The 21,802-nt window shown below is 37.9% G+C and overlaps 2 protein-coding genes across 3 annotated transcripts; both read left to right on the forward strand.

The window, feature by feature from the left end:
* The first annotated feature begins 58 nt into the window (after positions 1-58).
* Positions 59-400, forward strand: LOC142624965 (uncharacterized). The gene has a single exon (XM_075798683.1). The coding sequence runs from the start codon at positions 59-61 to the stop codon at positions 398-400; it is 342 nt and encodes a 113-aa protein (XP_075654798.1).
* A 7,416-nt stretch (positions 401-7,816) lies between these two features.
* Positions 7,817-17,444, forward strand: LOC142624412 (FHA domain-containing protein At4g14490-like). 2 transcript variants are annotated; one of them, XM_075797978.1, is made up of 2 exons: positions 7,817-9,350; positions 16,981-17,444. In XM_075797978.1, exon 1 carries the CDS (start codon positions 7,944-7,946, stop codon positions 9,324-9,326), a length of 1,383 nt encoding a protein of 460 aa, XP_075654093.1. In that variant the 5' UTR covers positions 7,817-7,943; the 3' UTR covers positions 9,327-9,350; positions 16,981-17,444. The 2 variants fall into 2 exon arrangements, with proteins under 2 accessions (XP_075654093.1, XP_075654092.1); XM_075797977.1 differs by lacking the exon at positions 16,981-17,444 and adding an exon at positions 11,999-12,183.
* The last annotated feature ends 4,358 nt before the right edge of the window (positions 17,445-21,802 follow it).

A 21,802-nucleotide genomic window follows, 5' to 3' on the forward strand; every position in this document is an offset into this window, starting at 1 on the left:
AAAGGGAGTTCATGTGCGTTCGGATTCTCAGTTAGTGGTCGGCCAAGTGATGGGGACCATGGAGGCTAGGGACCCTAGAATGCAAGGATACTTGACTCAGGTCAAACGTTTACAATCTAAATTCGATTCCTTTATCCTGTCTCACGTCCCTAGAAGTGGAAATACATATGCAGACTCCTTGGCTACCTTGGTGACATCCTCAGCCCAGGGATTGCCTAGGATTATCCTTGTTGAAGATTTGCTAGAGCCAGCTCTTGCCATCGTCGGTGCACCCCGTATCCATTTAATAAGGTCTGGACCTAGTTGGATCGACCCTGTGATATCCTTTCTAAAAAATGACATTCTTCCCGGGGACAAGTCTGAGGCAGACAAGATCCGTCGAAAGGCAACACGTTTCTAGTTGTCTGAGGATCAGAAGTTGTATAAACGATCGTTCTCCAGAACATACCTGTTATGCGTGCACCCCAAGTCAACGGATGCACTTTTGGAAGAACTGCATGAGGAGATTTGTGGAAGCCACACTGGGGGAAGGTCCCTAGCCCCATAGGGCCCTGACTCAGGGATATTGGTGGCCCAATATGCAGAGAGAAGCTTAGGATTATGCAAGAAAGTGTGATCAATGCCAGAGGTTCGCTCCTAACATACATCAGCCTGGAGGAGTTCTTAACCCTCTTTCCAGTCCTTGGCCTTTCGCTCAATGGGGATTGGACATAGTGGGGCCATTCCCGAGGGCAGTAGGAAACAAAAGGTGGCTACTCGTGGGCATTGACTACTTTACCAAGTGGGTCGAGGCCAAGCCCTTGGAAAATATTAGGGACGTTGATTCGAAGAAGTTCATCTGGAAAAACATTGTCACTAGATTTGGGGTACCACATACACTCATTTCGGACAATGGGGTTCAATTTGATAGTAGAGCATTTAGGAAGTACTGTAGTGACATGGGCATCATTAATAGATACTCCACTCCAGCTTATCCTCAGGGAAATGGGCAAGCCGAGGCCGTTAACAAGGTTATAGTTAGTGGACTCAAGAAAAGGCTGGACGATGCGAAGGGCAGATGGGTGGAAGAACTACCACATATTCTGTGGACGTATCAAACTACGCCGCGTAGATCCACAGGAGAAATGCCATTCTCTATGACTTATGGAGCCGAGGCAGTGATACCTTTAGAGTTTGGTTTCCCCACACTAAGGACGAGTACTTTTAGCCTAGAGAATAACAACGGCCTCCTGGAGAAGAGCCTAGATTTAGTTGAGGAACGGCGAGAAACAGCTATGGTTCAAATGGCTTATTATCAGCAGAAGCTTAAACGAGAGTATGATGCCCATGTGAAGCTCAGGCCACTTGCGCCTGAGGATCTGGTTCTGAGAAAGGTTGTAGGTACTACGAGAAACCCAGCTTGGGGAAAACTAGGATTGAACTGGGAAGGACCATATCGGATTATTTCTGTAGCAGGCACAGGGTCATATCGACTAGCTGATTTAGATGAAAAAGTTGTACAACGCCCATGGAATGTAAACAACCTTCAAAGGTATTATTATTAATAAAAGGCACTTTTGTCATTTATGGTTTAAATTATAAATGTATATGGACTTATCAATTACAACTCTAGAAATGTCAAACAGAAACTTGGTTATGCATGGTCTTCGGACTACATACCTAGTGGAAATTGATATCTTATTATTTGTTAAACAGAACCTTAGTTATGCCGGGTCCTCGGGCCTTCTACTTTGGGAAAATTAACATCTTCAGTTACTATTCTGAAATGTCAAACAGAAACTTGGTTATGCATGGTCCTCGGACTACATACTTAGTGGAAATTAATATCTTATCATTTGTTAAACAGAACTTTAGTTATGTCGGGTCCTCGGGCCTTCTACTTTGGAGAAATTAACATCTTAAGTTACTGTTTTGAAATGTCAAACAGAAACTTGGTTATGCATGGTACTCGGATTACATTCCTAGTGGAAATTGATATCTTATTATTTGTTAAACAGAACCTTAGTTATGCCGGGTCCTCAGGCCTTCTACTTTGGGGAAATTAACATTTTAAGTTACTGTTCTGAAATGTCAAATAGAAACTTGGTTATGCATGTTCCTCGGACTACATACCTAGTGGAAATTGATATCTTATTATTTGTTAAACAGAACCTTAGTTATGTCGGGTCCTCGGGCCTTCTACTTTGGGGAAATTAACATCTTAAGTTACTGTTCTGAAATGTCAAACAGAAACTTGGTTATGCATGGTCCTCGGACTACATACCTAGTGAAAATTGATATCTTAGTATTTGTTAAACAGAACCTTAGTTATGTCGGGTCCTCGGGCCTTCTACTTTGGGGAAATTAACATCTTAAGTTACTGTTCTGAAATTTCAAACAGAAACTTAGTTATGCATGGTCCTCGGACACATACTTGGTGGAAATTGATATATTACTAAATATCAAACTGAAACTTGGTTAAGTATGGTCCTTGGACCCTATACCTTGTTAAAATTGATATCTGATTGTTTGTTGAATAAAACCGTGGTTAAAATGGAGTCTTAAGTTATATGTTTTTAAGTGTCAGGCAGAAATTTGATAAGGTAGGGTCCTCGGACCCCACACTTTACTAAAATTAGCATTTTAGGTTACAAGTCCTAAGCATCACATAGGTTTGCAAAATGAGGTACTGCTTACCAGCTAAACCAGAAAGTGGACTTATTTATCTCATTCTTTCTTTCGCTGTGTGCTAATGAGAACTTTTATGGTAAGCATAAAGATGAAAAGATGAAATAAACACAATTCAGATCAAAATCAAATAAAACTGTCTTTCTTTAATTATGTCGATATACATCATTACATGGAAAATTCTAAGTACAGAGAAAAAGAAGCCCTAAGCATGACCCTAAGCTTTCGGAGGAGGGTCTTGCTGAGAAGTGATGGTAGCCTCAGTGTCTTTTAATTCCAGCTCAAAGGAAGACAGAACTTGTTTTCCTTTGTCTGTTGTAGTGGTTGGAGGGATGATAGGTTCCACACTTTGGCTTAGGCCCTTCTCGGCACCCCCACTCCCTTCCTTCTCTTTATTGGAACCTGAAGGTTCTATAGGATTCGGAATGAGCTCTGGGATCACAGGAGGAAGAGCAGGAGGAACTGTCTTAGGGGCAGGAGCAGCAGCAGGAGCCTCTTCTATCTCCTGTATGTCCAGGGGAAGCCAAATGTTCTCGGACTTCCTCAACTCGGAGGCTGAAGGAACTCCTACTACGTTTAGGGCTTCCCCCCAGACCTGCTGGTATTCTCGGCACACGACCGCGAAAGCCTCTGTCAGCTGGTCTTCCGTTGCAGCTACCCCTTCCTTGTAACTTGCCTGCTTTGCGGCCTCTAGAGAATTCTTGAAGGTGCTAGCTTCCTCCTTCAGTCACGCAAGCTCCTTCTCCAAGTCCGAGCATTCCTTCTGGGCTTGGGAGAGCTCATCATCCTTTTGATGAAGAAGCTTGCGCTGCCCCTCCACTTGAGTCCTCATCGTTCTCAGATTGGCCTCGGCGTCGTCTCTTTCTCTTTTTAAGTTGGCCAACTGAGAGGAGAGTCTCTCGTTTTTAGCTAGGGCCTGGCCTAAGGACTTCTCAGTCTCCAGATGAATTTCTTGCTCCATTCCGGCCCTCTTCCGAGAATCCTCCATGAACTTCTCAGCAGCAAAGACCTCTTGAACGGCTTGTGACAAAGTATTAGAGGGTTAGGAGTAGTAAAACATTTACAAATAGCCAGATATTATAAAGAACGAAGTGTACGCACGGAGAGAGACATACCAGGGCTAAGTCCCTTTTTAAAGAAAGGAACAGTTGAGGCTGGCTCGTTTTCTCCAAGGCATCCATATCCTTGGGTAGCAGAAGGGGACGTTCCAACGCCTCGACCAGATGGTGGGTGTGGCCTTGCTGGAGTGCCCTAATGCTGGACTGGCAAGAGACTGGTGCTTTGTCCAATCTCAAGTCAGGAGACCAGGTAGCCGGCGCTCGGCGCACTTCGGCCATATCCCTAATTTCCCCATTTTTAACTGAACGGGCACGTCCCTTGCCCTTGTCCAGTTTCCGCTGCTGGGCTTGTTGTGGCTGCTGTCTTGGCTTCTTTTATTTTTTGCCACTAGCCTCCTCGGCCTCTCCCTTCATTTTCTTCTTAGGCTCCTCAATTGGAGGTTTAGGATCAGTTGGAGGAGGGGGAGGTGGCAAGGTCGGAGGAACTTGGGACCTTCCCGCTTCTTTTTGGGCAACTTTCTCGCCTCTCTTAGTTAGAAGGCCGCTGAGCACGTCCATTTCTTCCTCCTCGGAATCGTCGTCAGGCTGGGCAACTATTAAACCTGCAACTTCGGAGGCCTAGACAGGCTCTTCTTCCTCGTCTGAGAGAACGACAAACTGGTTTCCTCGGGGTCTTTCGACGTCCTTGAGCTGAAACTAGTCTATCTCGTCGTCCAACATGTGCGAAGAGGACACGTGCTCCTCCGGGACAGCAGTTGCTTGAGAGTGCGTCAAGAGAGGGATCGCCGCGATGGGCCGCGAGTACAAGATGGTGTTGAGGTCGTCGGGGATGTCGTAGTCAGCAAAAAAGTGCGGCCTTGCTACGTTTATCCTCTTGCGCCTCCTATCTCCCGCGATAATCGCGTTCTCTATCTCCTAGAAATCCAAGGATATTGGGTCGTACCCTAGTATTAGGTGAGCTGCTCTAAGTTGCAGGTCTTCGCTCACAAACACTTCTGAGCGAAGTACGCGGTTTAGGTCAGCAACGTTGCAGTGGCTCAGACGGGGGTGCACGAATTGCTTATCTGCAAGAAAGAACACCAAAAAAGCCAAGTATGGTCAGATCTGCAATGCATATGGGAAATCGAAATGGACAATGTGTAAAAGGAAATAAACAGTAGAAGATTTTGAGATTGAAGTTCGGGGTAGAAAAATTAACTCCTAAAGAATCACACCTGGGTCTCCCCATACAACTGGGCAGTGAGGGCCGTCGTGCCAGTTGCCTGAGGCGATGAGGTAGTCATCCTTCATGCCTTTATTAGACTTGGGCAGACAAGAAATTAACCTAACTACACTAGACTGAGATTTAATGTAATAGCCTACGTTCCTAAGTTTGTGGCATTCGTACATGAAGACGACATCATGCCAAGTGAGGTTCAAGCCCATCTGCTCGTTTAGAGCGTCGACACTTCCTAAGACCCTAAAAACATTAGGTGCGCATTGGTCATGGGGAGGGTCATCCCACCTTCTATGAATGCAATCATGGGGATAATAACCTCTCCCGTCTTCCTAGAACCACCTACGGCTTCTGCCGGACAATATTTCAAACCCATGTCGTTGGGAATATGGTATTTGGTCCTAAAGCCTTCCATCCCAGTGGCGGTATCAACTAAACACTTAAATCTACCCATCTAAGAGAAAGGAAAAGGCAAGCTTCAAGAAGGAATGTGGTTAAGAAGGAAGCCGAGAACAGAATCCGAGGAGAAAAATGTAGAGAAAGTAAGGACTTACGAGTTTGCAGTTATGCGAGTTTCCACGGGTTTCTGGAGAGAAAAGATGATGATTGACGCTCTGATGTGATTGAATTCTGAAGAATTGAATGAGGGCACAGATTTCCAAACGTCATGACGTGCGAGAGGCGGCCTCAAAATTGGATTCTTCCCGCCCAAATTTTCAAGAGGTGATGAGGACCATTGGATGTTCATCTCACTGTTGAACGTGGGAAACAGGGTGTAACTTGCAGTCATAAATGCGCGCGTTCTGGAAATCAAAGCGCCAAATGGCATTTTCTAGGAATGAAACGACCCCCACACGCATGGTGATGTACGAAACGTGTGAAGGGAGCTCTGGTCGGATCAAAACCCTATTTTTCTCCTCGGATGAGGAATAATAAAGTTTTGAAGGGCTATTGTGGGGACTAAAAGAGCCTAGGTGGGTATTTGGGCCTTGGGCTTTATTGATGGGCACTAATTTGTTTTAGACTAAAGGCCCCTAGAGCTGCAGGTCGGCCTATGGGTCGAGAGTCCGAGGATGCGTCCGAGGACGAATCTCTCCTCGGACAGACCCGCAATGACCCTGAGATTCGCCAAAAGGATCAAGGTAGAGTTCTGGAAAAACCGTTGGTTAAGAGGGGGATTTAAGCACCCTCCAGACGCAACATTGTGAGAGAAATATCTTAGAAAAATGCTGCTACCTCCACATTAAAGACCTTGCACCTACCTCTCTAGCCGCATTAATGGGGGAGTGACCCCTGAATAGTGGAAGTCAGCCTTCTTGCTATAATTTAAAGACTTCCAGAGGGTGGTGGAGGGGACAGGTGTCTAATAAGTTGATTTGTGTTACACGTGGATAAGGAGGGAAGAAGAAGTATTTAAGGAGGGAAGAAGAAGTATTTAAGGAGGAAAGAGGGCAAAGAAGAGGGAGAGAAATATTAAGAACTGTGACCTTTGAGAGAAAGAAAAGAGAAATAATATATAATTGGTCCTCGGCTTACGTCCGAGGAGGTTTACTTCGCCCTGTTTGTCTTTTATTTGCAAACACTGTAATATTTTAGCCTGTTCATGAAGTTTCAAATATCACTAGACTTGATTACGAGCTCACACTCTACAAATTTCATTGTTTAAGGCTCATTGGGCCTGAGCCCACGTGTGTTTTTGGGGTCCAGGCGCAATTGTGCACTTACAACTTTGAAGAAGTGGGTTAGTGAAAGAGTGTTCTTATTTTGTAGGCAAAATTTAGTGCAAGTTAGACATGAATAACTAACTTATAAGTGGATAAATAAATTTGAAAATCAAAATGAGAGTAACCCTATTTTTAGGCAATGTTATAGTGGAAGTTAGGGTTATATTTTTACCGGATTATCCTTTAGTTTTGTCTTTACTTAAACATAGGGATGTAGAGATATTTTAGAAAAAAAAAAAAAATCCAGTCCAAACAGGGGAAACCCCTTAAATAATAATATAGATATAAATTTTTTTTGTAAGTATTTATATACATTTTTTTCAAGTTAGGATAATTACTAAATAGATTAATTTAAACTAATTATATATATATATATATATATATTTTTTTTTTTTTTGCTAAGTTTAAAAAAAAATTGGCAAGTGCAGCCACCACTAATTTTTTTTTTTTGGATAAGACCATGATAAATTTTAAGGGAACTTGGGGGAAGTTCAATAGTTTAATTATAAAGATTATTTCATTAAAAAAAAGGCAATAATTTCATTTTGAAGACTATATTTTGGATTCATTATCTATTTAGTAAGTTGACTGCATGGTGTGCCTTTGTGTTAGAATCCTTTTCCCTTGTCCTTGGGTGTGTGTTTGTTTCTAAAAAAAAAGAAAAAAAAAAAGAAAAAGAAAATTAGGGTATGTATGGTAACTTTTTTCTTCCTCTTATTTTTTATTTCCAAAAACAATTTTCTTTTTTTGAAACAAGAAAACTTGTTTGGCAACTCAAAATGGACAGAAAACAAAAATTGTACTCAAAACTCAAATTGTAAAGGATACTGAAAACATGCAATAGGTTGTTTACAGTTTTTAATTTTCAAAAGCTAATGAAAAAACGTATTTTATTTAATAAATTTGTCTCATTTAATAAGTTAGCATTGGAGTTCAAATATTTGTAACAATATATTTTAGTATTTTCTATTTATTTCTTCAAAAAAATATCTTTTTAATTTCAACTAACCAAACATGTTATTAATTTCAAAAATACAATTTTTTTTTTTATATTTTAAAAAACAAGTTTTCAAAAATAGAAAATAAAAACCAATACAAACATAACCTTACATGTGTGATTGGGTGAAATGCATTTACACAAAGCAGCCCGCGTAGCAATAATTCAAATTTGGTCAATTTTGAAGCTTTGAGTCTTGACATTGCCCGGACTCAGAGAACTTGCTCACTACTTTCAAACTTCACAAGAGTAGACAGCCTTCTTCAATTCAATTTCAAACAATGGAGCCCCCAGCTCTGAAGCTCGTAATGATCCAAGGCCCACGCAAAGGCGAGTCTATAGAATATCAACCCGGATCCAACATCCGAATCGGCCGCATCGTCCGTGGCAACAACCTCCCTATCAAAGACTCCGGCATCTCTTCCAACCACCTCTCTATCGATTTTTCATCCGGATCCGGGTCGCCCAAATGGATCCTCCGCGACCTCGACTCCTCAAACGGTACTATCCTCAACGGAACCAAGCTACAACCCAACACGCCTCACGATCTCTCCGACGGCGATTCTATCAAGATCGGCGAGTACACTTCCATCCTTGTCAACATCGTTTCCAGCCTCGATGAGAGCCAAATCAGACGGAACCCTAGGCGCCGAGCAGCCCAGACAGTTTCTGTGGAACAGGTTTCGGAGATTCGGGGCCGGAGAGGTTGGGTTTTGAAAGATGCAGAAGAAGCTGAGAAAGGCGAGGTTTTGGATGCGAGGAATCGGAGGAGAGCTCCTCCGAGAAAAGCTAGGGGTTTGAAGAGTTATGAAGAAGGAGAAGAAGAGGAAGTCCAGGATGGTGTTCCTGAAATTGTGGAACCAGTAGCAGATAATCGCGGCCGGATGGGCAGGGTTTTGAAAGAGAGCGAAGAAGCTAAATGCGATGAGAAAATTGAGGATTTGGACAATCGAAGAAGAGCTCCTCCGAGGAAAGCTCGGGTTTTGAAGAGTGAAGAAACAGGGGAAATTGGTCTTGAATCGGAGAAAGAGAAACCAGGTCTGAAAACAGGCACGCGGCGAACTCGGAATGTGAAGAATGTGGTTTCGGATTCAATGCTGGAGAAGATTCCGGAGAATTCCGGAGTGGAGTGTGCAGAAGTTGAGGTTAAAGGTAAAAAGAAGCGAGGCAGGCCAACGAAGAAGAATTTACGTGAAGAGCCGCTGGATTGTAATCTAGTTGATGAGTTGGAGAATGCAAAGGAGACGAATTTGGAAGAAAAAGCTGTAATTGGTGTTGATGAAGGTGCGGCTCCAAATGTAGTTGTTGTTGATGATAATAAGGTGGAAAATGAGGGTGAATGTGGTGTTGAGGAATTGGAGAATGTGGAGGAAATGAATATAGAAGAGAAAGTTGAAATTGATGTGAATAAAGGCACGGGGGCAGGTGGAGTTGTTGGTGATGATAATAAGGTGGAAAGTGAGGGTGGTTGTGGTGTTGAGGAGGGGTTTGATTTGGAGAAGGGGACGCTCGGGGAGTGGTTCAATTATTTGGAACTGCATTTGCCGAAACAGATCATTGATGCGACTGAGGAGATGATTGTAGGTATGAGAAAGAAAGCTGAGCGAGTTCATGAGTATATGTTGGAGCAGAGGAAAGTGAAGGGCAAAGTTCTGGTTGGATAGAGGGAGGAGCGGTTTGGTTATCCGGTAATTGATAGCTCATAGCTTAATGGCTTTATTTTTTGAATTATGTATGTATATTGCCTTAGAATTGTATCTGAGCTATGCATTCGTATCTATTTCTGTTTTGGATGATACAATGATATTTTTGTTGGTGATCTTGGGCTTGTAGTCATTGGTCTTGTTAAAGGAGTGTCAAGGCTATTGTGAAATATATTTAGGTGTTTAGATGTTGGTCTCAATGTACAAATTTAGTCACATAGGTATGAATGTATTAGATAATCTTTGGATCAATGAGATGGCTGTGCATGTTTATCTGGAATATACGAGGTGCTTCCAGGCCCTTCAGGTCCTAACAAGACTGGTATTTCAACAGGATGACTTGGACACGTAAAAACTTTCCCAAATTCTGTTGCTGCTGTGCATGTTGTTTTTGAATCTAATGAGTGTAATACAAGTCACAAGTTGAATTGTTTTGGGCTGTAAGTAGAGAAATCAATTTGATACTATTTTGTTCATCTTTTTTTTTTGTTTTTTTTTTTGTTGTTGTTGTTGTTGTTGTTGATAAGTATACTATTTTGTCATCTATTAGTGTGTTCTAAAATGATAAAATGATAAATTTACAGTCATATGTTAATTAGCATATCATGATTCCAGTGATTGTATGGATTTTGTATGCAATATTAATTCTACTTTATATGCCGAGTCCAACTGCTTGGTATAAAGTGTTTTGGAGCCCTGGTGATCACTCAAGATAAACTTTTCTATACCATGATTCAAAATCTCACACATGTAGGTCTTAGAGGTATCCCACATATTGAAAGTGCTCCTAATAGATATGAAAGTTCTATAAAATAATCCTACCAGTTCTTTCTACCATGGGCTATGTGCTCTTCTGGACCTTCTGGTTAATAGTGGCATCATGTGTCATTAGTTAATTCTGCTGAAATAATTTGGTCTTTGCTGTGGGGACTTGAACACTTGAGAGGCTAGGTGTCAGCTTTTAATTGATGGTGCGTCAAGGCAAAGGTAGCTCAAAAGTGTCCCAAATGCTACTTTGTGCTACATCTAAGGAGACAAAAACACCTGAAGCAAATTTGGAGTTAGATATTACAAAGAATGGAATTGGAAAGACCAATTGCTCAGACATTGTTAGAGATGTGTCAGCTGATATGGTGGGAACTGCGTCTAGGAATGGAAAATATGATAACTCTGGGTCTTCAATGAAGATAAAAGCTGATGGAAATATTTCTTCAGATTCCACGTGTTTTGATACTATTGAGAAGGATTGAAGCTTAGGAAGGTTGCAGTGAAGACTACAGAGCTGTGCAAGTGAAAGAATAGCAGTATCTATGCTGCAGTGTATAAGCTACATGAAGTTTACAGTTAGTTAGCTAAACGACATGTGCTTTAATAAATCCATTAGTAGAGTTAGCTAGCACACTTTGTCAGATTTTTTCTCCTCTGGCTTAGTATATAAACACAGAGGTTATGTATTAGATTTAGGTTTTTTCATTAATGCATATAAAAATTTCTTTCTCAAAGCTTTCTATATGATTCTCAATATGGTACTAGAGCAATTTCTCTTTGATTTTCTTTCTGTTTCTTTGCTTCCAAACAGAGTTTAGGCTTTCGGATTTCATTCTTTCTTGAGTTTTCTTCTTTCGAATTTCTTGTTCTTGATTTGCTGAAGGATTTCAATGGCTTCCTCTGAGAATACAAGTTCTCATTCTACACATCCAATAGGGTCTTCTACGTTGCTGTCAATGTTGATAAACCATTGAGTCCTTATTTTCTTCCTAGTGCAGAAAATCTAGGAATTATTTTGGTTTCACAACCACTTACAACAGAGAATTATCCACATTGGAGTAGGTCGATGACTAAGGCACTTTCAGCAATGAACAAGTTAGCGTTTGTGGATGGTTCTTCCAATCATGGTTCTAATTACAAAGGGGAAGATAAGCCTATTTGTTCTCATTGTGGATTGAAAGGCCATATAGTTGATAAGTGCTATAGGGTGCATGGTTTTCCTCCTGGTTATAGGAATAGAGGCAAAGGTCAAGCACACCAAGCTGCAGCTGTTATGGTGCCCAATCAATCTTCAATCTCTGAGAATTCTAGTCTTACATTGTCACAGGCTCAGACCCAATGTCAAGAACTGATGAAGCATGTCGACATTCTTAGTTCTCAATTTGCTGAAATGAGAAACAATGTTGTTGATCATCAGTCCGTGACACAATCCTTAACGCCACAAGCTGCACATGTAATTACTCAATCTGCACCTTTGTATCCACAATCATCAACCTTTGCAGCTTTTGATCACAGGCAGGTGAGTTTCTTGGTTCAACTATTTCTCTTGAGCATTCTGTTTTCTCAGCCAATTTCACTCCACCTTCTACAATTTCTTGTCAAGATTGGATCTTGGACACAGGTGCCACAGATCACATGGTTCGATCCATTTCCTTACTACTATCACTTCGACGGTTAATCTTGTTGTCAATTTACCTAATGGTCGCAAGGAAGTTGTTACACACATAGGCTAGTTAACATCTACACTCGCTCTTTACAGTGTTCTTTGTGTGCCAACTTTTTCTTTTAATTTAATATCAGTGAGTCAGTTAACTAAAAGCATATTTTGTTGCTTAATATTCTTGAATACCCTTTGCTATCTTCAGGTCCTACAACCATGGCAAATGATTGGATTGGGTAGAGCAAAGGGGAATCTATATCTTTTGGATACTGCACTCTCTGAATTTCCTTCATTTTCTTATCAATCTTTTGTTTCAAATGTATCTTGTACAAATAATTCTGCAGTTTTACCTGCTAGTTTGAACTCTTTTACTTCTGCTCATGATAAAGACCGAGATGTACATCTTTGGCATGCTAGATTGGGACATCCTTCCATATCTAGGCAAATGTTACTTTCCAAATTTATTCCTCAAGTGGCTATTGATAATAAAAAACAATTTACTTGATGTTTGTCCTTTAGCTAAACAAAAGAGACTGCCTTTCCCACATGCAAATCATGTATCTAAAAATGCTTTTGATCATATTCATTGTGATACATGGGGTCCCTTTTCAATTCCAACCCCTGAAGGATTCAGATAATTCTTAATATTTGTGGATGATTGTACAAGAACTACATGGCTTTATCTAATGAGATCTAAGTTTGAAGCTTCTTTACATATTCCTGTTTTCTTTTCAATGATTGAAACTCAATTCAAATTCAAAATTAAATGTTTTAGATTAGATAATGCCCCTGATCTCAAGTTACCAAATTTCTTTAAACAAAAGGGTTCTCTTCATCAATTTTCTTGTGTTGCCACTCCTCAACAAAACCCTGTTGTTGAAAGGAAACACCAACATATTTTACAAGTGGCAAGAGCTTTAAAATTTCATTCTTATATACCAATTCAATTCAATAGGCTGCCTTGTCGCTTATTGCACAACAAGATTCCTTATGAACTTTTATTTCATCATTCTCCTCCATATTCACATCTTAGATTGTTTGGTTCCCTGTGTTTTGTATCTACTCTTAGTCATCACAGAACTAAATTTGATCCTAGAGCCATACCATGTGTCTTTCTAGGCTGTCCAGCAGGTATCAAAGGATATAAGGTCTTTGATTTAGCTAATAGAACCATTTTTGTTTCCAGGGATGTTCATTTTCATGAACATGTCTTTCCTTTCCATTCTTCACAATCTAATTTTCCTACTATCTCTACTACTGAGTCTCATATTCCACAATCTAGCCATGAATCTTCTTTCCCAGATCCTACTTTAGAACCCTTCTAGTTGATTCAGCTGATTTTATTCAATTTCCTGCAGAAGCTATTCCTGAACCTGTTCTTCCTACTCAACCTGATCTTAGAAAGTCTAATAGGTATCCAAACCTCCATCTTATCTCCTTGGTTACCACTGCAATTCAGCCTCTAATTTGCCATCCTCTCTTCCTACACCTCAATATCCTATTTCTGATACTCTATCCTATTCCAAACTCACAACCACTCATAAAGCTTTTAGCATTGCTTTACTCACTACTATTGAACCAACTGCTTATCATCAAGCTGTCCAGTTTCTTGAATGGCAAGAAGCAATGCAGGCTGAATTGGATGCATTGGCGGCAAATAACACATGGTCTGTTACTGCTTTGCCACTTGGTGCACAAGCAATTGGATGTAAGAGATAAAGCTTAAAGCAGATGGAAGCATAGAGGTATAAGGTAAGACTGGATGCCAAAGGTTTAGACTATTTTGAAACTTTTTCTCCAGTAGCAAAGTTTGTCACAGTTAGAACCTTACTAGCTGTTGCAGCAATTCAGGATTGGTGTATCATCCAATTGGATGTGAATAATGCTTTCCTTCATGTAGAGTTGTATGAAGAGGTTTATATGCAGTTGCCCCTTGGTTATGTTCCACCTGTTGCTAGCAAGGGGGAGATTCAAGTTTGCAAGTTGACTAAATCATTGTATGGATTAAAGCAAGCTAGCAGACAATGGTTTGCTAAGCTTACAAATGTCACACTGGAACAGGGTTTTCAGCAACCAAAATCAGACTATTCATTATTTACAAAGGTTCAAGGAGGTGTAGTTCTCATTGTCTTGGTGTATGTAGTTGACATATTGATTGCTAGCAACAAAGTAGAGGCTGCTAATAGCTTTAAACTCTAGTTACACGATCAAGTTAAGCTTAAAGACTTGGGTCCTTTAAAGTTCTAATTAGGACTTGAAATAGCCAGGTCTGCTAAAGGTATACACGTGTCAGAGGAAGTATACACTAGAATTGTTAGAAGAGGCAGGGTTGTTGGCTTTCACCAGCTAAGTTCCTTGTGGATTAAAATTGTAGACTTGCAAAACACACTGAAGAACCTTTGAAGGATGTCACTACGTATAGAAGGTTGGTTGGTAATTATTTCTAACCAGGCCTGATATTAATTACAGTGTACATCAGCTTAGTCAATTCATGGATAAGCCAAGGTTACCTCATTTTCAAGCAGCACAAAAGGTTTTGCAATACTCTAAGCGCACATCTGGACAGGGTCTGTTCTTTAGTGCTAATTCTCAATTGCATTAGGCATTTACAGATTCAGATTGGGCTTCTTGCCCAGATACCAGCAAGTCAGTCACAGGTTATTGTGTTTTTTTAGGAGATTCATTAATCTCTTGGAGAACAAAGAAACAATCAACAGTTTTTAGATCATTTGCTGAAGCCGAATATAGAGCAATGGCTGTCACTACTAGTGAAATCATGTGGTTACTACAATTACTTAGAGACTTAGTTATTGATCATTCCAAATCAGTTTCATTATCCTGTGATAGCCAAGCTGTCTTACATATAGCAGCAAACCCTGTGTTTCACGAAAGGACAAAACACATAGAAATAGATTGTCATCTTGTAAGGGAAAAGATTCAAGCTAAATTGATTAAAACTTTTCATGTACCTACCAAGCATTAATTAGCTGATTTACTTAAGGTCTGTTTGGATATCACTTATTTTGCTGAAACTGAAAACTTATTGTTGAAAGTACTGTAGATAAAGGAAAAAGTTAGTTGAAATAGTACAGCAGGCCTCATGAATAGTACTAAAAAGTGCAGTGAGACCCATGAATAGTAGCAAAAATAAGCTAAATACTAAAATAATTTTAATTTTTCATTGGTATCCAAACACACACTTACAAAGCCTCTCAGCTCTCAACAGTTTATCTCATTACTTACCAAGATGGGGATTCTTAACATCTTCACTCCATCTTGAGGGGGAGTAATGAGAAGGATTGAAGCTTAGGAAGGTTGCAGTGAAGACTACAGAGCTGTGCAAGTGAAAGAATAGCAGTATTTATGCTGCAGTATATAAGCTACATGTAGTTTACAATTAGTTAGCTAAATGACATGTGCTTTAATTAATCCATTAGTAGAGTTAGTTAGCACACGTGTATTAGTTATTTAAGATTTTTTCTCCTCTGGCTTAGTATATAAACACAGAGGTTATGTATCAGATTTAGATTTTTTAATTAATGCATATAGAAATTTCTTTCCTTAAAGATTTCTATATGATTCTCAATAGATACATTGGAAGTTGCAGCTATGGACCTGGAAGAACTTGTAAATTGGGTTAAAGGGATTAGGGGTTTGTTGGAATTTGGAAAACCTGTGTCTAATACTATGCGGAATGCTTGGAAATTTCTGGAACACAGGGCATTATCCACACCAAAATGAGTGTTCAATTTTATTGAAAGAGAAAGTTTACGTTACAAAACCTCCTTTAGCTCTTAAATGTGAAAATTTGAAGACCATTTAGATAGGTGAAATCAACCATAGTCTGACGTTCTAATCCGTTTGTGATCTAGTTATATCTATCTAAATATGTCTCTTGTTTTGGGATTTGTTGGAGTGAAATCAAGTTATAACTCATGGTTAAGGGCATAGCGAATTTCGTGAAATCTATTTGACAAGTGATAACATCTGTCTTACTGTTAATATGTGAAACTTGTAAGTAAATGCTTAAATTTCATGCTTTGAAAATTTTTTCAGTTACTACTATTTAGATGCATTGCTTAAAGTCAAGACTGAGAATTTCTAAATAAATTTTAGTTGAACTGAGTTGGCAGGAATATATTAAAATAAACATTATAAGTGGTGATTATGAAAAAAATTGTGATACTGCAGATAATGCAGACTACTGATAAGTTAAACCCAAAAGAGCCTATGACTGTTGGACAGTAGCATGTCATCTTGCAAAAGAAACTGATTGAAGAGGATTTATTTTTTTCCATGCAGATATGAAGTTGACATATAAATTCTGGAGTCTATGAGTCTTGGCCCAAATGATAAAGAGGTGGGTTTGGGTTAGATTTAGTCTAGTATCTTGCTTGGAAAAGTTCTATAAAAAAGGAAGACTATAGGAAAGTATAAATGTCATTGCTGCTGATCCAAATGCAGTGTCTTGATAGAAAAGTCACTACTTCGATTAAAGATATTACCAAACATTATAAATAGACTGCCTTGTGGCTGAACCGAATACAGCACTTGAATGAAGTTTTATCCTATCTTTGCTGAACATTGTTTGCTTTTGAGAGGCACTATTATGTTGATAGATATGATTTCAGTCAGATTTAATTTATCGTTAGTTATAATAAAAGTAGGACAAAATTTAGCTACAGTACTTTATGTGCAGTTCTTGAGGTTCTCCTCTTAAGATTCAGCCATGTGGCTACTTAACTTAAAAATACACTTCTATCCTATGAGAAAAAATCCACATGATAGAACTTTAAGAGGGGAATCTAAGAAACAGTACCTAAGTACTGAACTTAAGTCTTGCCCATAAAAGTATGACAAATTCAATTAGATTTCTTCACTAGATAATGCCCAGGGATCAACTGGATCTACCAACAAACCATGGAATTTTAACCTCCTGCTCATCTACTGTTGTGTCTTTTGCTTTGTATCATTAGACACCTTTAAGCTTCACCTATTCTTACGTAATCTGTAGCCTTTGCTTTTATCTCACCTATTCACCTGATGTGTATCTACTGTAAATAGTGAATTTTCTTTCCAGTATTGATTTTTATTTTTATATTCCTTTTCTGCTGGTCACTGATGTAAACAGATAATAGAGACCTCTTTTTGATTTTTTCGCTAATTCATACCACAATCTTTGTAAAGCTTGCACTTAGCATTTTACTAGTTCTGAAGACAGCTATTTCTGCTTCTCAATCTGGAAGAGTCAAAGATATTGTAGAGAAATTTGGCAGACACCCATTTGCTTGGAGCTCTATTTACCTGTGCTCTAAAGATTTTGTTCAGAGAATAACAATGGCGGCAAAACTGGTCGATACAACAAAGGTATGTTTTTAAATATAAAGTTAGTGTTTGTATGGTTCATTAGATGTCCTTATTTAAATGTCCGACAATAATAATCATTTTGTCAAAAAGTATTATTGCTCCAAAATTGTCAAATTATACATTAGCTCCCTACTTTAGGGTTTGGCTTCCTCCAGTATGTGCACTGGAGGTGACAAGGATATGAAAATAACCGGGTTATTTTTTATTTTGCACAAAAGTTAAAATTGTTTAAACGGTCAAGTCTGTGGAGCAGTAACCTTTTCTTTTATGGATTATTGTATTTTATTCTATTGCGCGAATAATAAAATTTCTTACATTAGGTTAGATCTTGATGTAATCTCATACATGTTTCGATTTATCTTTAGCAAAGGAGCAACGATAATAAACAATTCCATTCCAATAGATTCAAGAGTGAGAGATAAAGAAATAATGTGTCTTTCCAGTTTTTATTTTATTTTATTTTATTTTTTTTATTGAAGACGTGTGGAGAAAATTATATATAGAGCTTGGATGTATAAGTTCTTATTTAAAGTGCTCTGAGACCTGGAACATAAAAAGCAAACAAAAACACAAAATCTATAACCATAAAAATAACCATTGATTCCAGCACTGCATTCTGATTGTGATAAGGCATGTGTTTGGTTTACTTAATTACCATGTTCGAGTTGATCGTTATGCTTAATGATATAATTTTGTTGAGAGAAGCATGTTTCCCAAGAAAGATTTGAAGACATTGTTTAATTATTTCATTTTGGGGGAGCGCAGAAAATATTAAACCCATTGAGAAGATTAACGCATTGACATTTAACACAACCATTATTATATGTTAAACAAATTATATTATATGTGCTCTTGATTAAATTAATTAATATATCAAAAAAGCATATATTACATAAACACTAAAAATGATGACCTTAGAAAGCTAATGAAATTGTTGTTTTATAGTAAAAAAGCGTGGGGTAGATGTAACTTAAATGATCCTCAAGGCAATATATCTATTAATATAATTGAAGTTTGTTCATTAAATTTAACCCTAAATTTACTACTATCTTATGTAGTATTTACTAGTCGTGATTGTACGTAGCTCTAAATTCACAGATGCTTCTATTATGGACTATTGTATACGAACTTCTTTGTTTGTGACTTTGAGATCTCCGCTCAAAGATTTGAATCAACAAATGTGGTTAACTGAATACAGATAACTAAATTTGATGTTTGCACGTAGTTTTTAGCAGTAGTTTCAAAAAGGTTTGAATTTTTTTTTAGATATGTGTATATAACACTACCCTTTGTGTCTTAAAAAACGTGCTTTAGAGTTTATATTTATATGTTCTTAAGATCTATCAAAACCCTAAATCAAACGACTGAGGTGAGAAGTTGAAAATATGTTTTGCACGACTCTCAATGGATCGAGAAGTGCATTTTGATTGGTTGAAGGAAGTAGATTTCAACTAGTTGTCACAAAGTTATATACAAAAATTCCAAAATCAAAATCAAATGTTTATGCTATCAGTGGAAAAACAAAGAAACACAAAGATTGAAGGCTAGGTTATCAAGGAGAGAGTGAAATTGGATTCATCAATGTATAGAAGTTGCCTAATCAGAGGTTTGGATAGGGAAAAGTGTGAATATATAGAAGATTTGGATGTAATTTTACCAGCTTGGTGAATTTGAAGCAAATCAAAATCAACCAAAGTCAAAAACTCTATTTGGTTGCCGAGAAAATAATAAAAAAACACATAAGGAAGAGAGAGAGAGAGAGAGAGAGAGAGAGAGAGCCTGTGAGGAGCTAAGAACCTGTGTTTAGGCTAAGAGAGGTGTGATCTATGAAAGAGAGCGGGATCGAGTGAGAGAGTCTACCATAACGTATCCTTGGCTTTTATACAATCTAGTGTTCTTGATTTCTAATGTTTTACAACCAATGATACAAAATTTAATTTATTTTATCCACAGTTGATCAAGCTGTTGATAAAACTTTTCCTATTTTATCTTTTTTGATCCCTTTTTTCCAACGGTGCTAAAGAAAAAAACTAAAGACTAAATATTTTTTAGCACTTATTTTATGCCAACTGTGGAAGTATGTGAATTTCCTTACTTTGAGAGCTTACTAGGTTGGTCTGAGCTAAACATCGCGATGATTTTCTGGGTGTGGCTTCTGTCTAGTACCATGTGATACTAGACCTACTGCAATCATGACATGTGCCCGAAAAATGCACATGTGTCATGATCGTAGCGGGTCCAGTGCACTGGAGGCACTAGACAGAAGTTGTTCCCTAATTTTTTTTATTCAAAATGTGGTTGCTTAAAGATCATTTTGATATGGACACGTGTCATGATTATAGCGGGTCCAGTGCACTGGAGGCATTGGATAGAAACTGCGTCATTTTTTTATTATTCAAAATGTGGTTGGTTAGAGATCATCTTGATAGTTTTCAATGTAGACTATAGTATAACAATGTGTTTGTGGTTCCTTGGATAGAGATTTTCTCAATAGAGATATCATCTCAATAATCCAATGAATTATCTTTTTTCTCTCCCAAAAAAGAAAATGAAATTGGTTCTCAAAAATGTCTTCAATAATTGCAATCAGTTTTGGGTGTTTTTTATTTTTATTTTATTTTTTCCTTTTGGCTTATAACAAGTGGGGGATGAGAGGGTTGAACTCAAGTTCTCCATTCTCTATATGAGGAAACTAGGTAGTGGTGTAATCTTAGAGAATCACAAGGCTCTTGGCTATTTGCAAAGTTTTAATTAGTTGGTGAAACTAATTAAACTAGGCCATTATATATCGATTTAAGCTGGACATTATTTGGGTAAAAAAAGTGTGATTCTAAAATTGATAATTGAAATGGAGAGATAAATCAGAAATTGTTAATAAATTATGTGCGATTATAAAATTGGGGAAAACATGCTTTGAAAAGTTGTGATTATTGGCATGCAAACATTAATTTGACAAAGAACAATTTACGATATCTGAAAGTCGATACATAAAAAATTTGATAAAAGTAAGCATAGACGCACTTAATTTGACAATTAAGTAAATTAGTGTCAAATAAAAATTAAATATAACTAATATCATTACAATTTGTTAAAAAGAAAGAGATAATGAAAAAAATTACTGTAGGTTAAATGATGGAAGAGTACGTACCATGTAATTGTTGCAATAAGTTGCATGATGGAAGCTCATGTGCGATACTAAATTTTATCAAAACCAAAAATATTTTTAAAAATAGGTAAAACTGTATATTCAATTTCTTGAAATTTTTAGTAACAAATTTTCAACTGGAATTATTGTTTAATTTTATTGAAAATGTTATTAATAAAGATCAAAATAAACTATCAATACTGACTTTGAGAATTGTTCATTTTGTAAGATAATTCATGACAATAAAATCTGTTAAAAAAAAAAAAAATCTATTTCCACATTTTTTTCATATAAAAGTCACTAAAAATATTTCTTAATCAATGCCTTTAGAGAATTAACTTTTTCTATTTAGAAAAAATAAGAAAAACCATCAAAACTGACTTTGAGAATTGTTTATATTGTTAGATACACTACAAAAAAAAGGTTCTATAGCCGCGTTTTTAAAACGTGGCTATAGCTCAGAAAAACGTGGCTATAGGACGATTTGGTCTATAGCCACGTTTTTTTCGGTCACGTTTTCAACCATGGCTTAAAATGCGTAACTATAGGCTTGAGGGGTCTATGACCACATTTTTCCAAACGTGGCTATAGCCTAGGACCAATGGCCACGTTTCTATAGCCGTGGCTATAGGCAGGACCAATGGCCACGTTTTTATAAACGTGGTTATAGGACATACTCTAGCCACGGTTTCAAAACCGCGGCTATAGCCACGTTTAAAACGTGGCTATAGGTCAATTGTTGATTGCTGGGAAGAAAGATTAGTCGCATTCAAAACGCGACTTCAACCCATTACTATGGCTGCATTTTAAAAACGCGGCTTTAGCCCATACCTATAGCCGCATTTTAAACGCCGCTATAACCCCTGAATAGTTTTTTGAATTTGTTTATAGCCGCGTTTTAAAAACGTGGCTATAGACTTTTTTTTTATTATAAATTTTGTAGGCCACATGGCAAATGCATTTACAAACGCTACTATAAATTTTACAAACGCTACTATAAAAAACCTGTCACACACACAATTTCAGCTTCTTATTTCTGCAAAATTCCAACTTGTTGCATGCAACAAAATAACAAATCGGAATTTCAAAGGAATATGAAGCTAGAATTTTCTCAAACCTGTCACAATCTCAATCAAGCTTTAAGGACTATGAAAAATTATCAACCTTCAAGGAATATGCAGTTCAATATAGCAAAAAAGTTGCAGCAAGCATCAACATATGATTTTTCAACCATCCTCAACTACAAACATTACTCAGATACTTCTAGGGGTTCCTTCCCATCTCCAAGCTCTTGTCTACAAGTGGGTACCCTTGTTTTACAGGTAGAACACAGTTTATGTCCATAATGGCACTACAAAAATATAATGGCAGCAGTTAGCTATTTCGAACCAATCAAAGATCTAAGAAGAACATAAGTTACTTCATATAATGAAAACCTCGACTTCTCCAAAATTGAATGCTATGATATACTATAAATACAGACACTCTAAAAAACAA

Source organism: Castanea sativa, chromosome 2 (genome assembly GCF_040712315.1).
Source record: "Castanea sativa cultivar Marrone di Chiusa Pesio chromosome 2, ASM4071231v1".
Lineage (NCBI taxonomy): Eukaryota > Viridiplantae > Streptophyta > Magnoliopsida > Fagales > Fagaceae > Castanea > Castanea sativa.

Bases quoted from the DNA above. Each gene is read 5' to 3' on its own strand.
- LOC142624412 (XM_075797978.1), top strand. From the start codon at position 7,944: ATGGAGCCCCCAGCTCTGAAGCTCGTAATGATCCAAGGCCCACGCAAA.
- LOC142624965 (XM_075798683.1), top strand. From the start codon at position 59: ATGGAGGCTAGGGACCCTAGAATGCAAGGATACTTGACTCAGGTCAAA.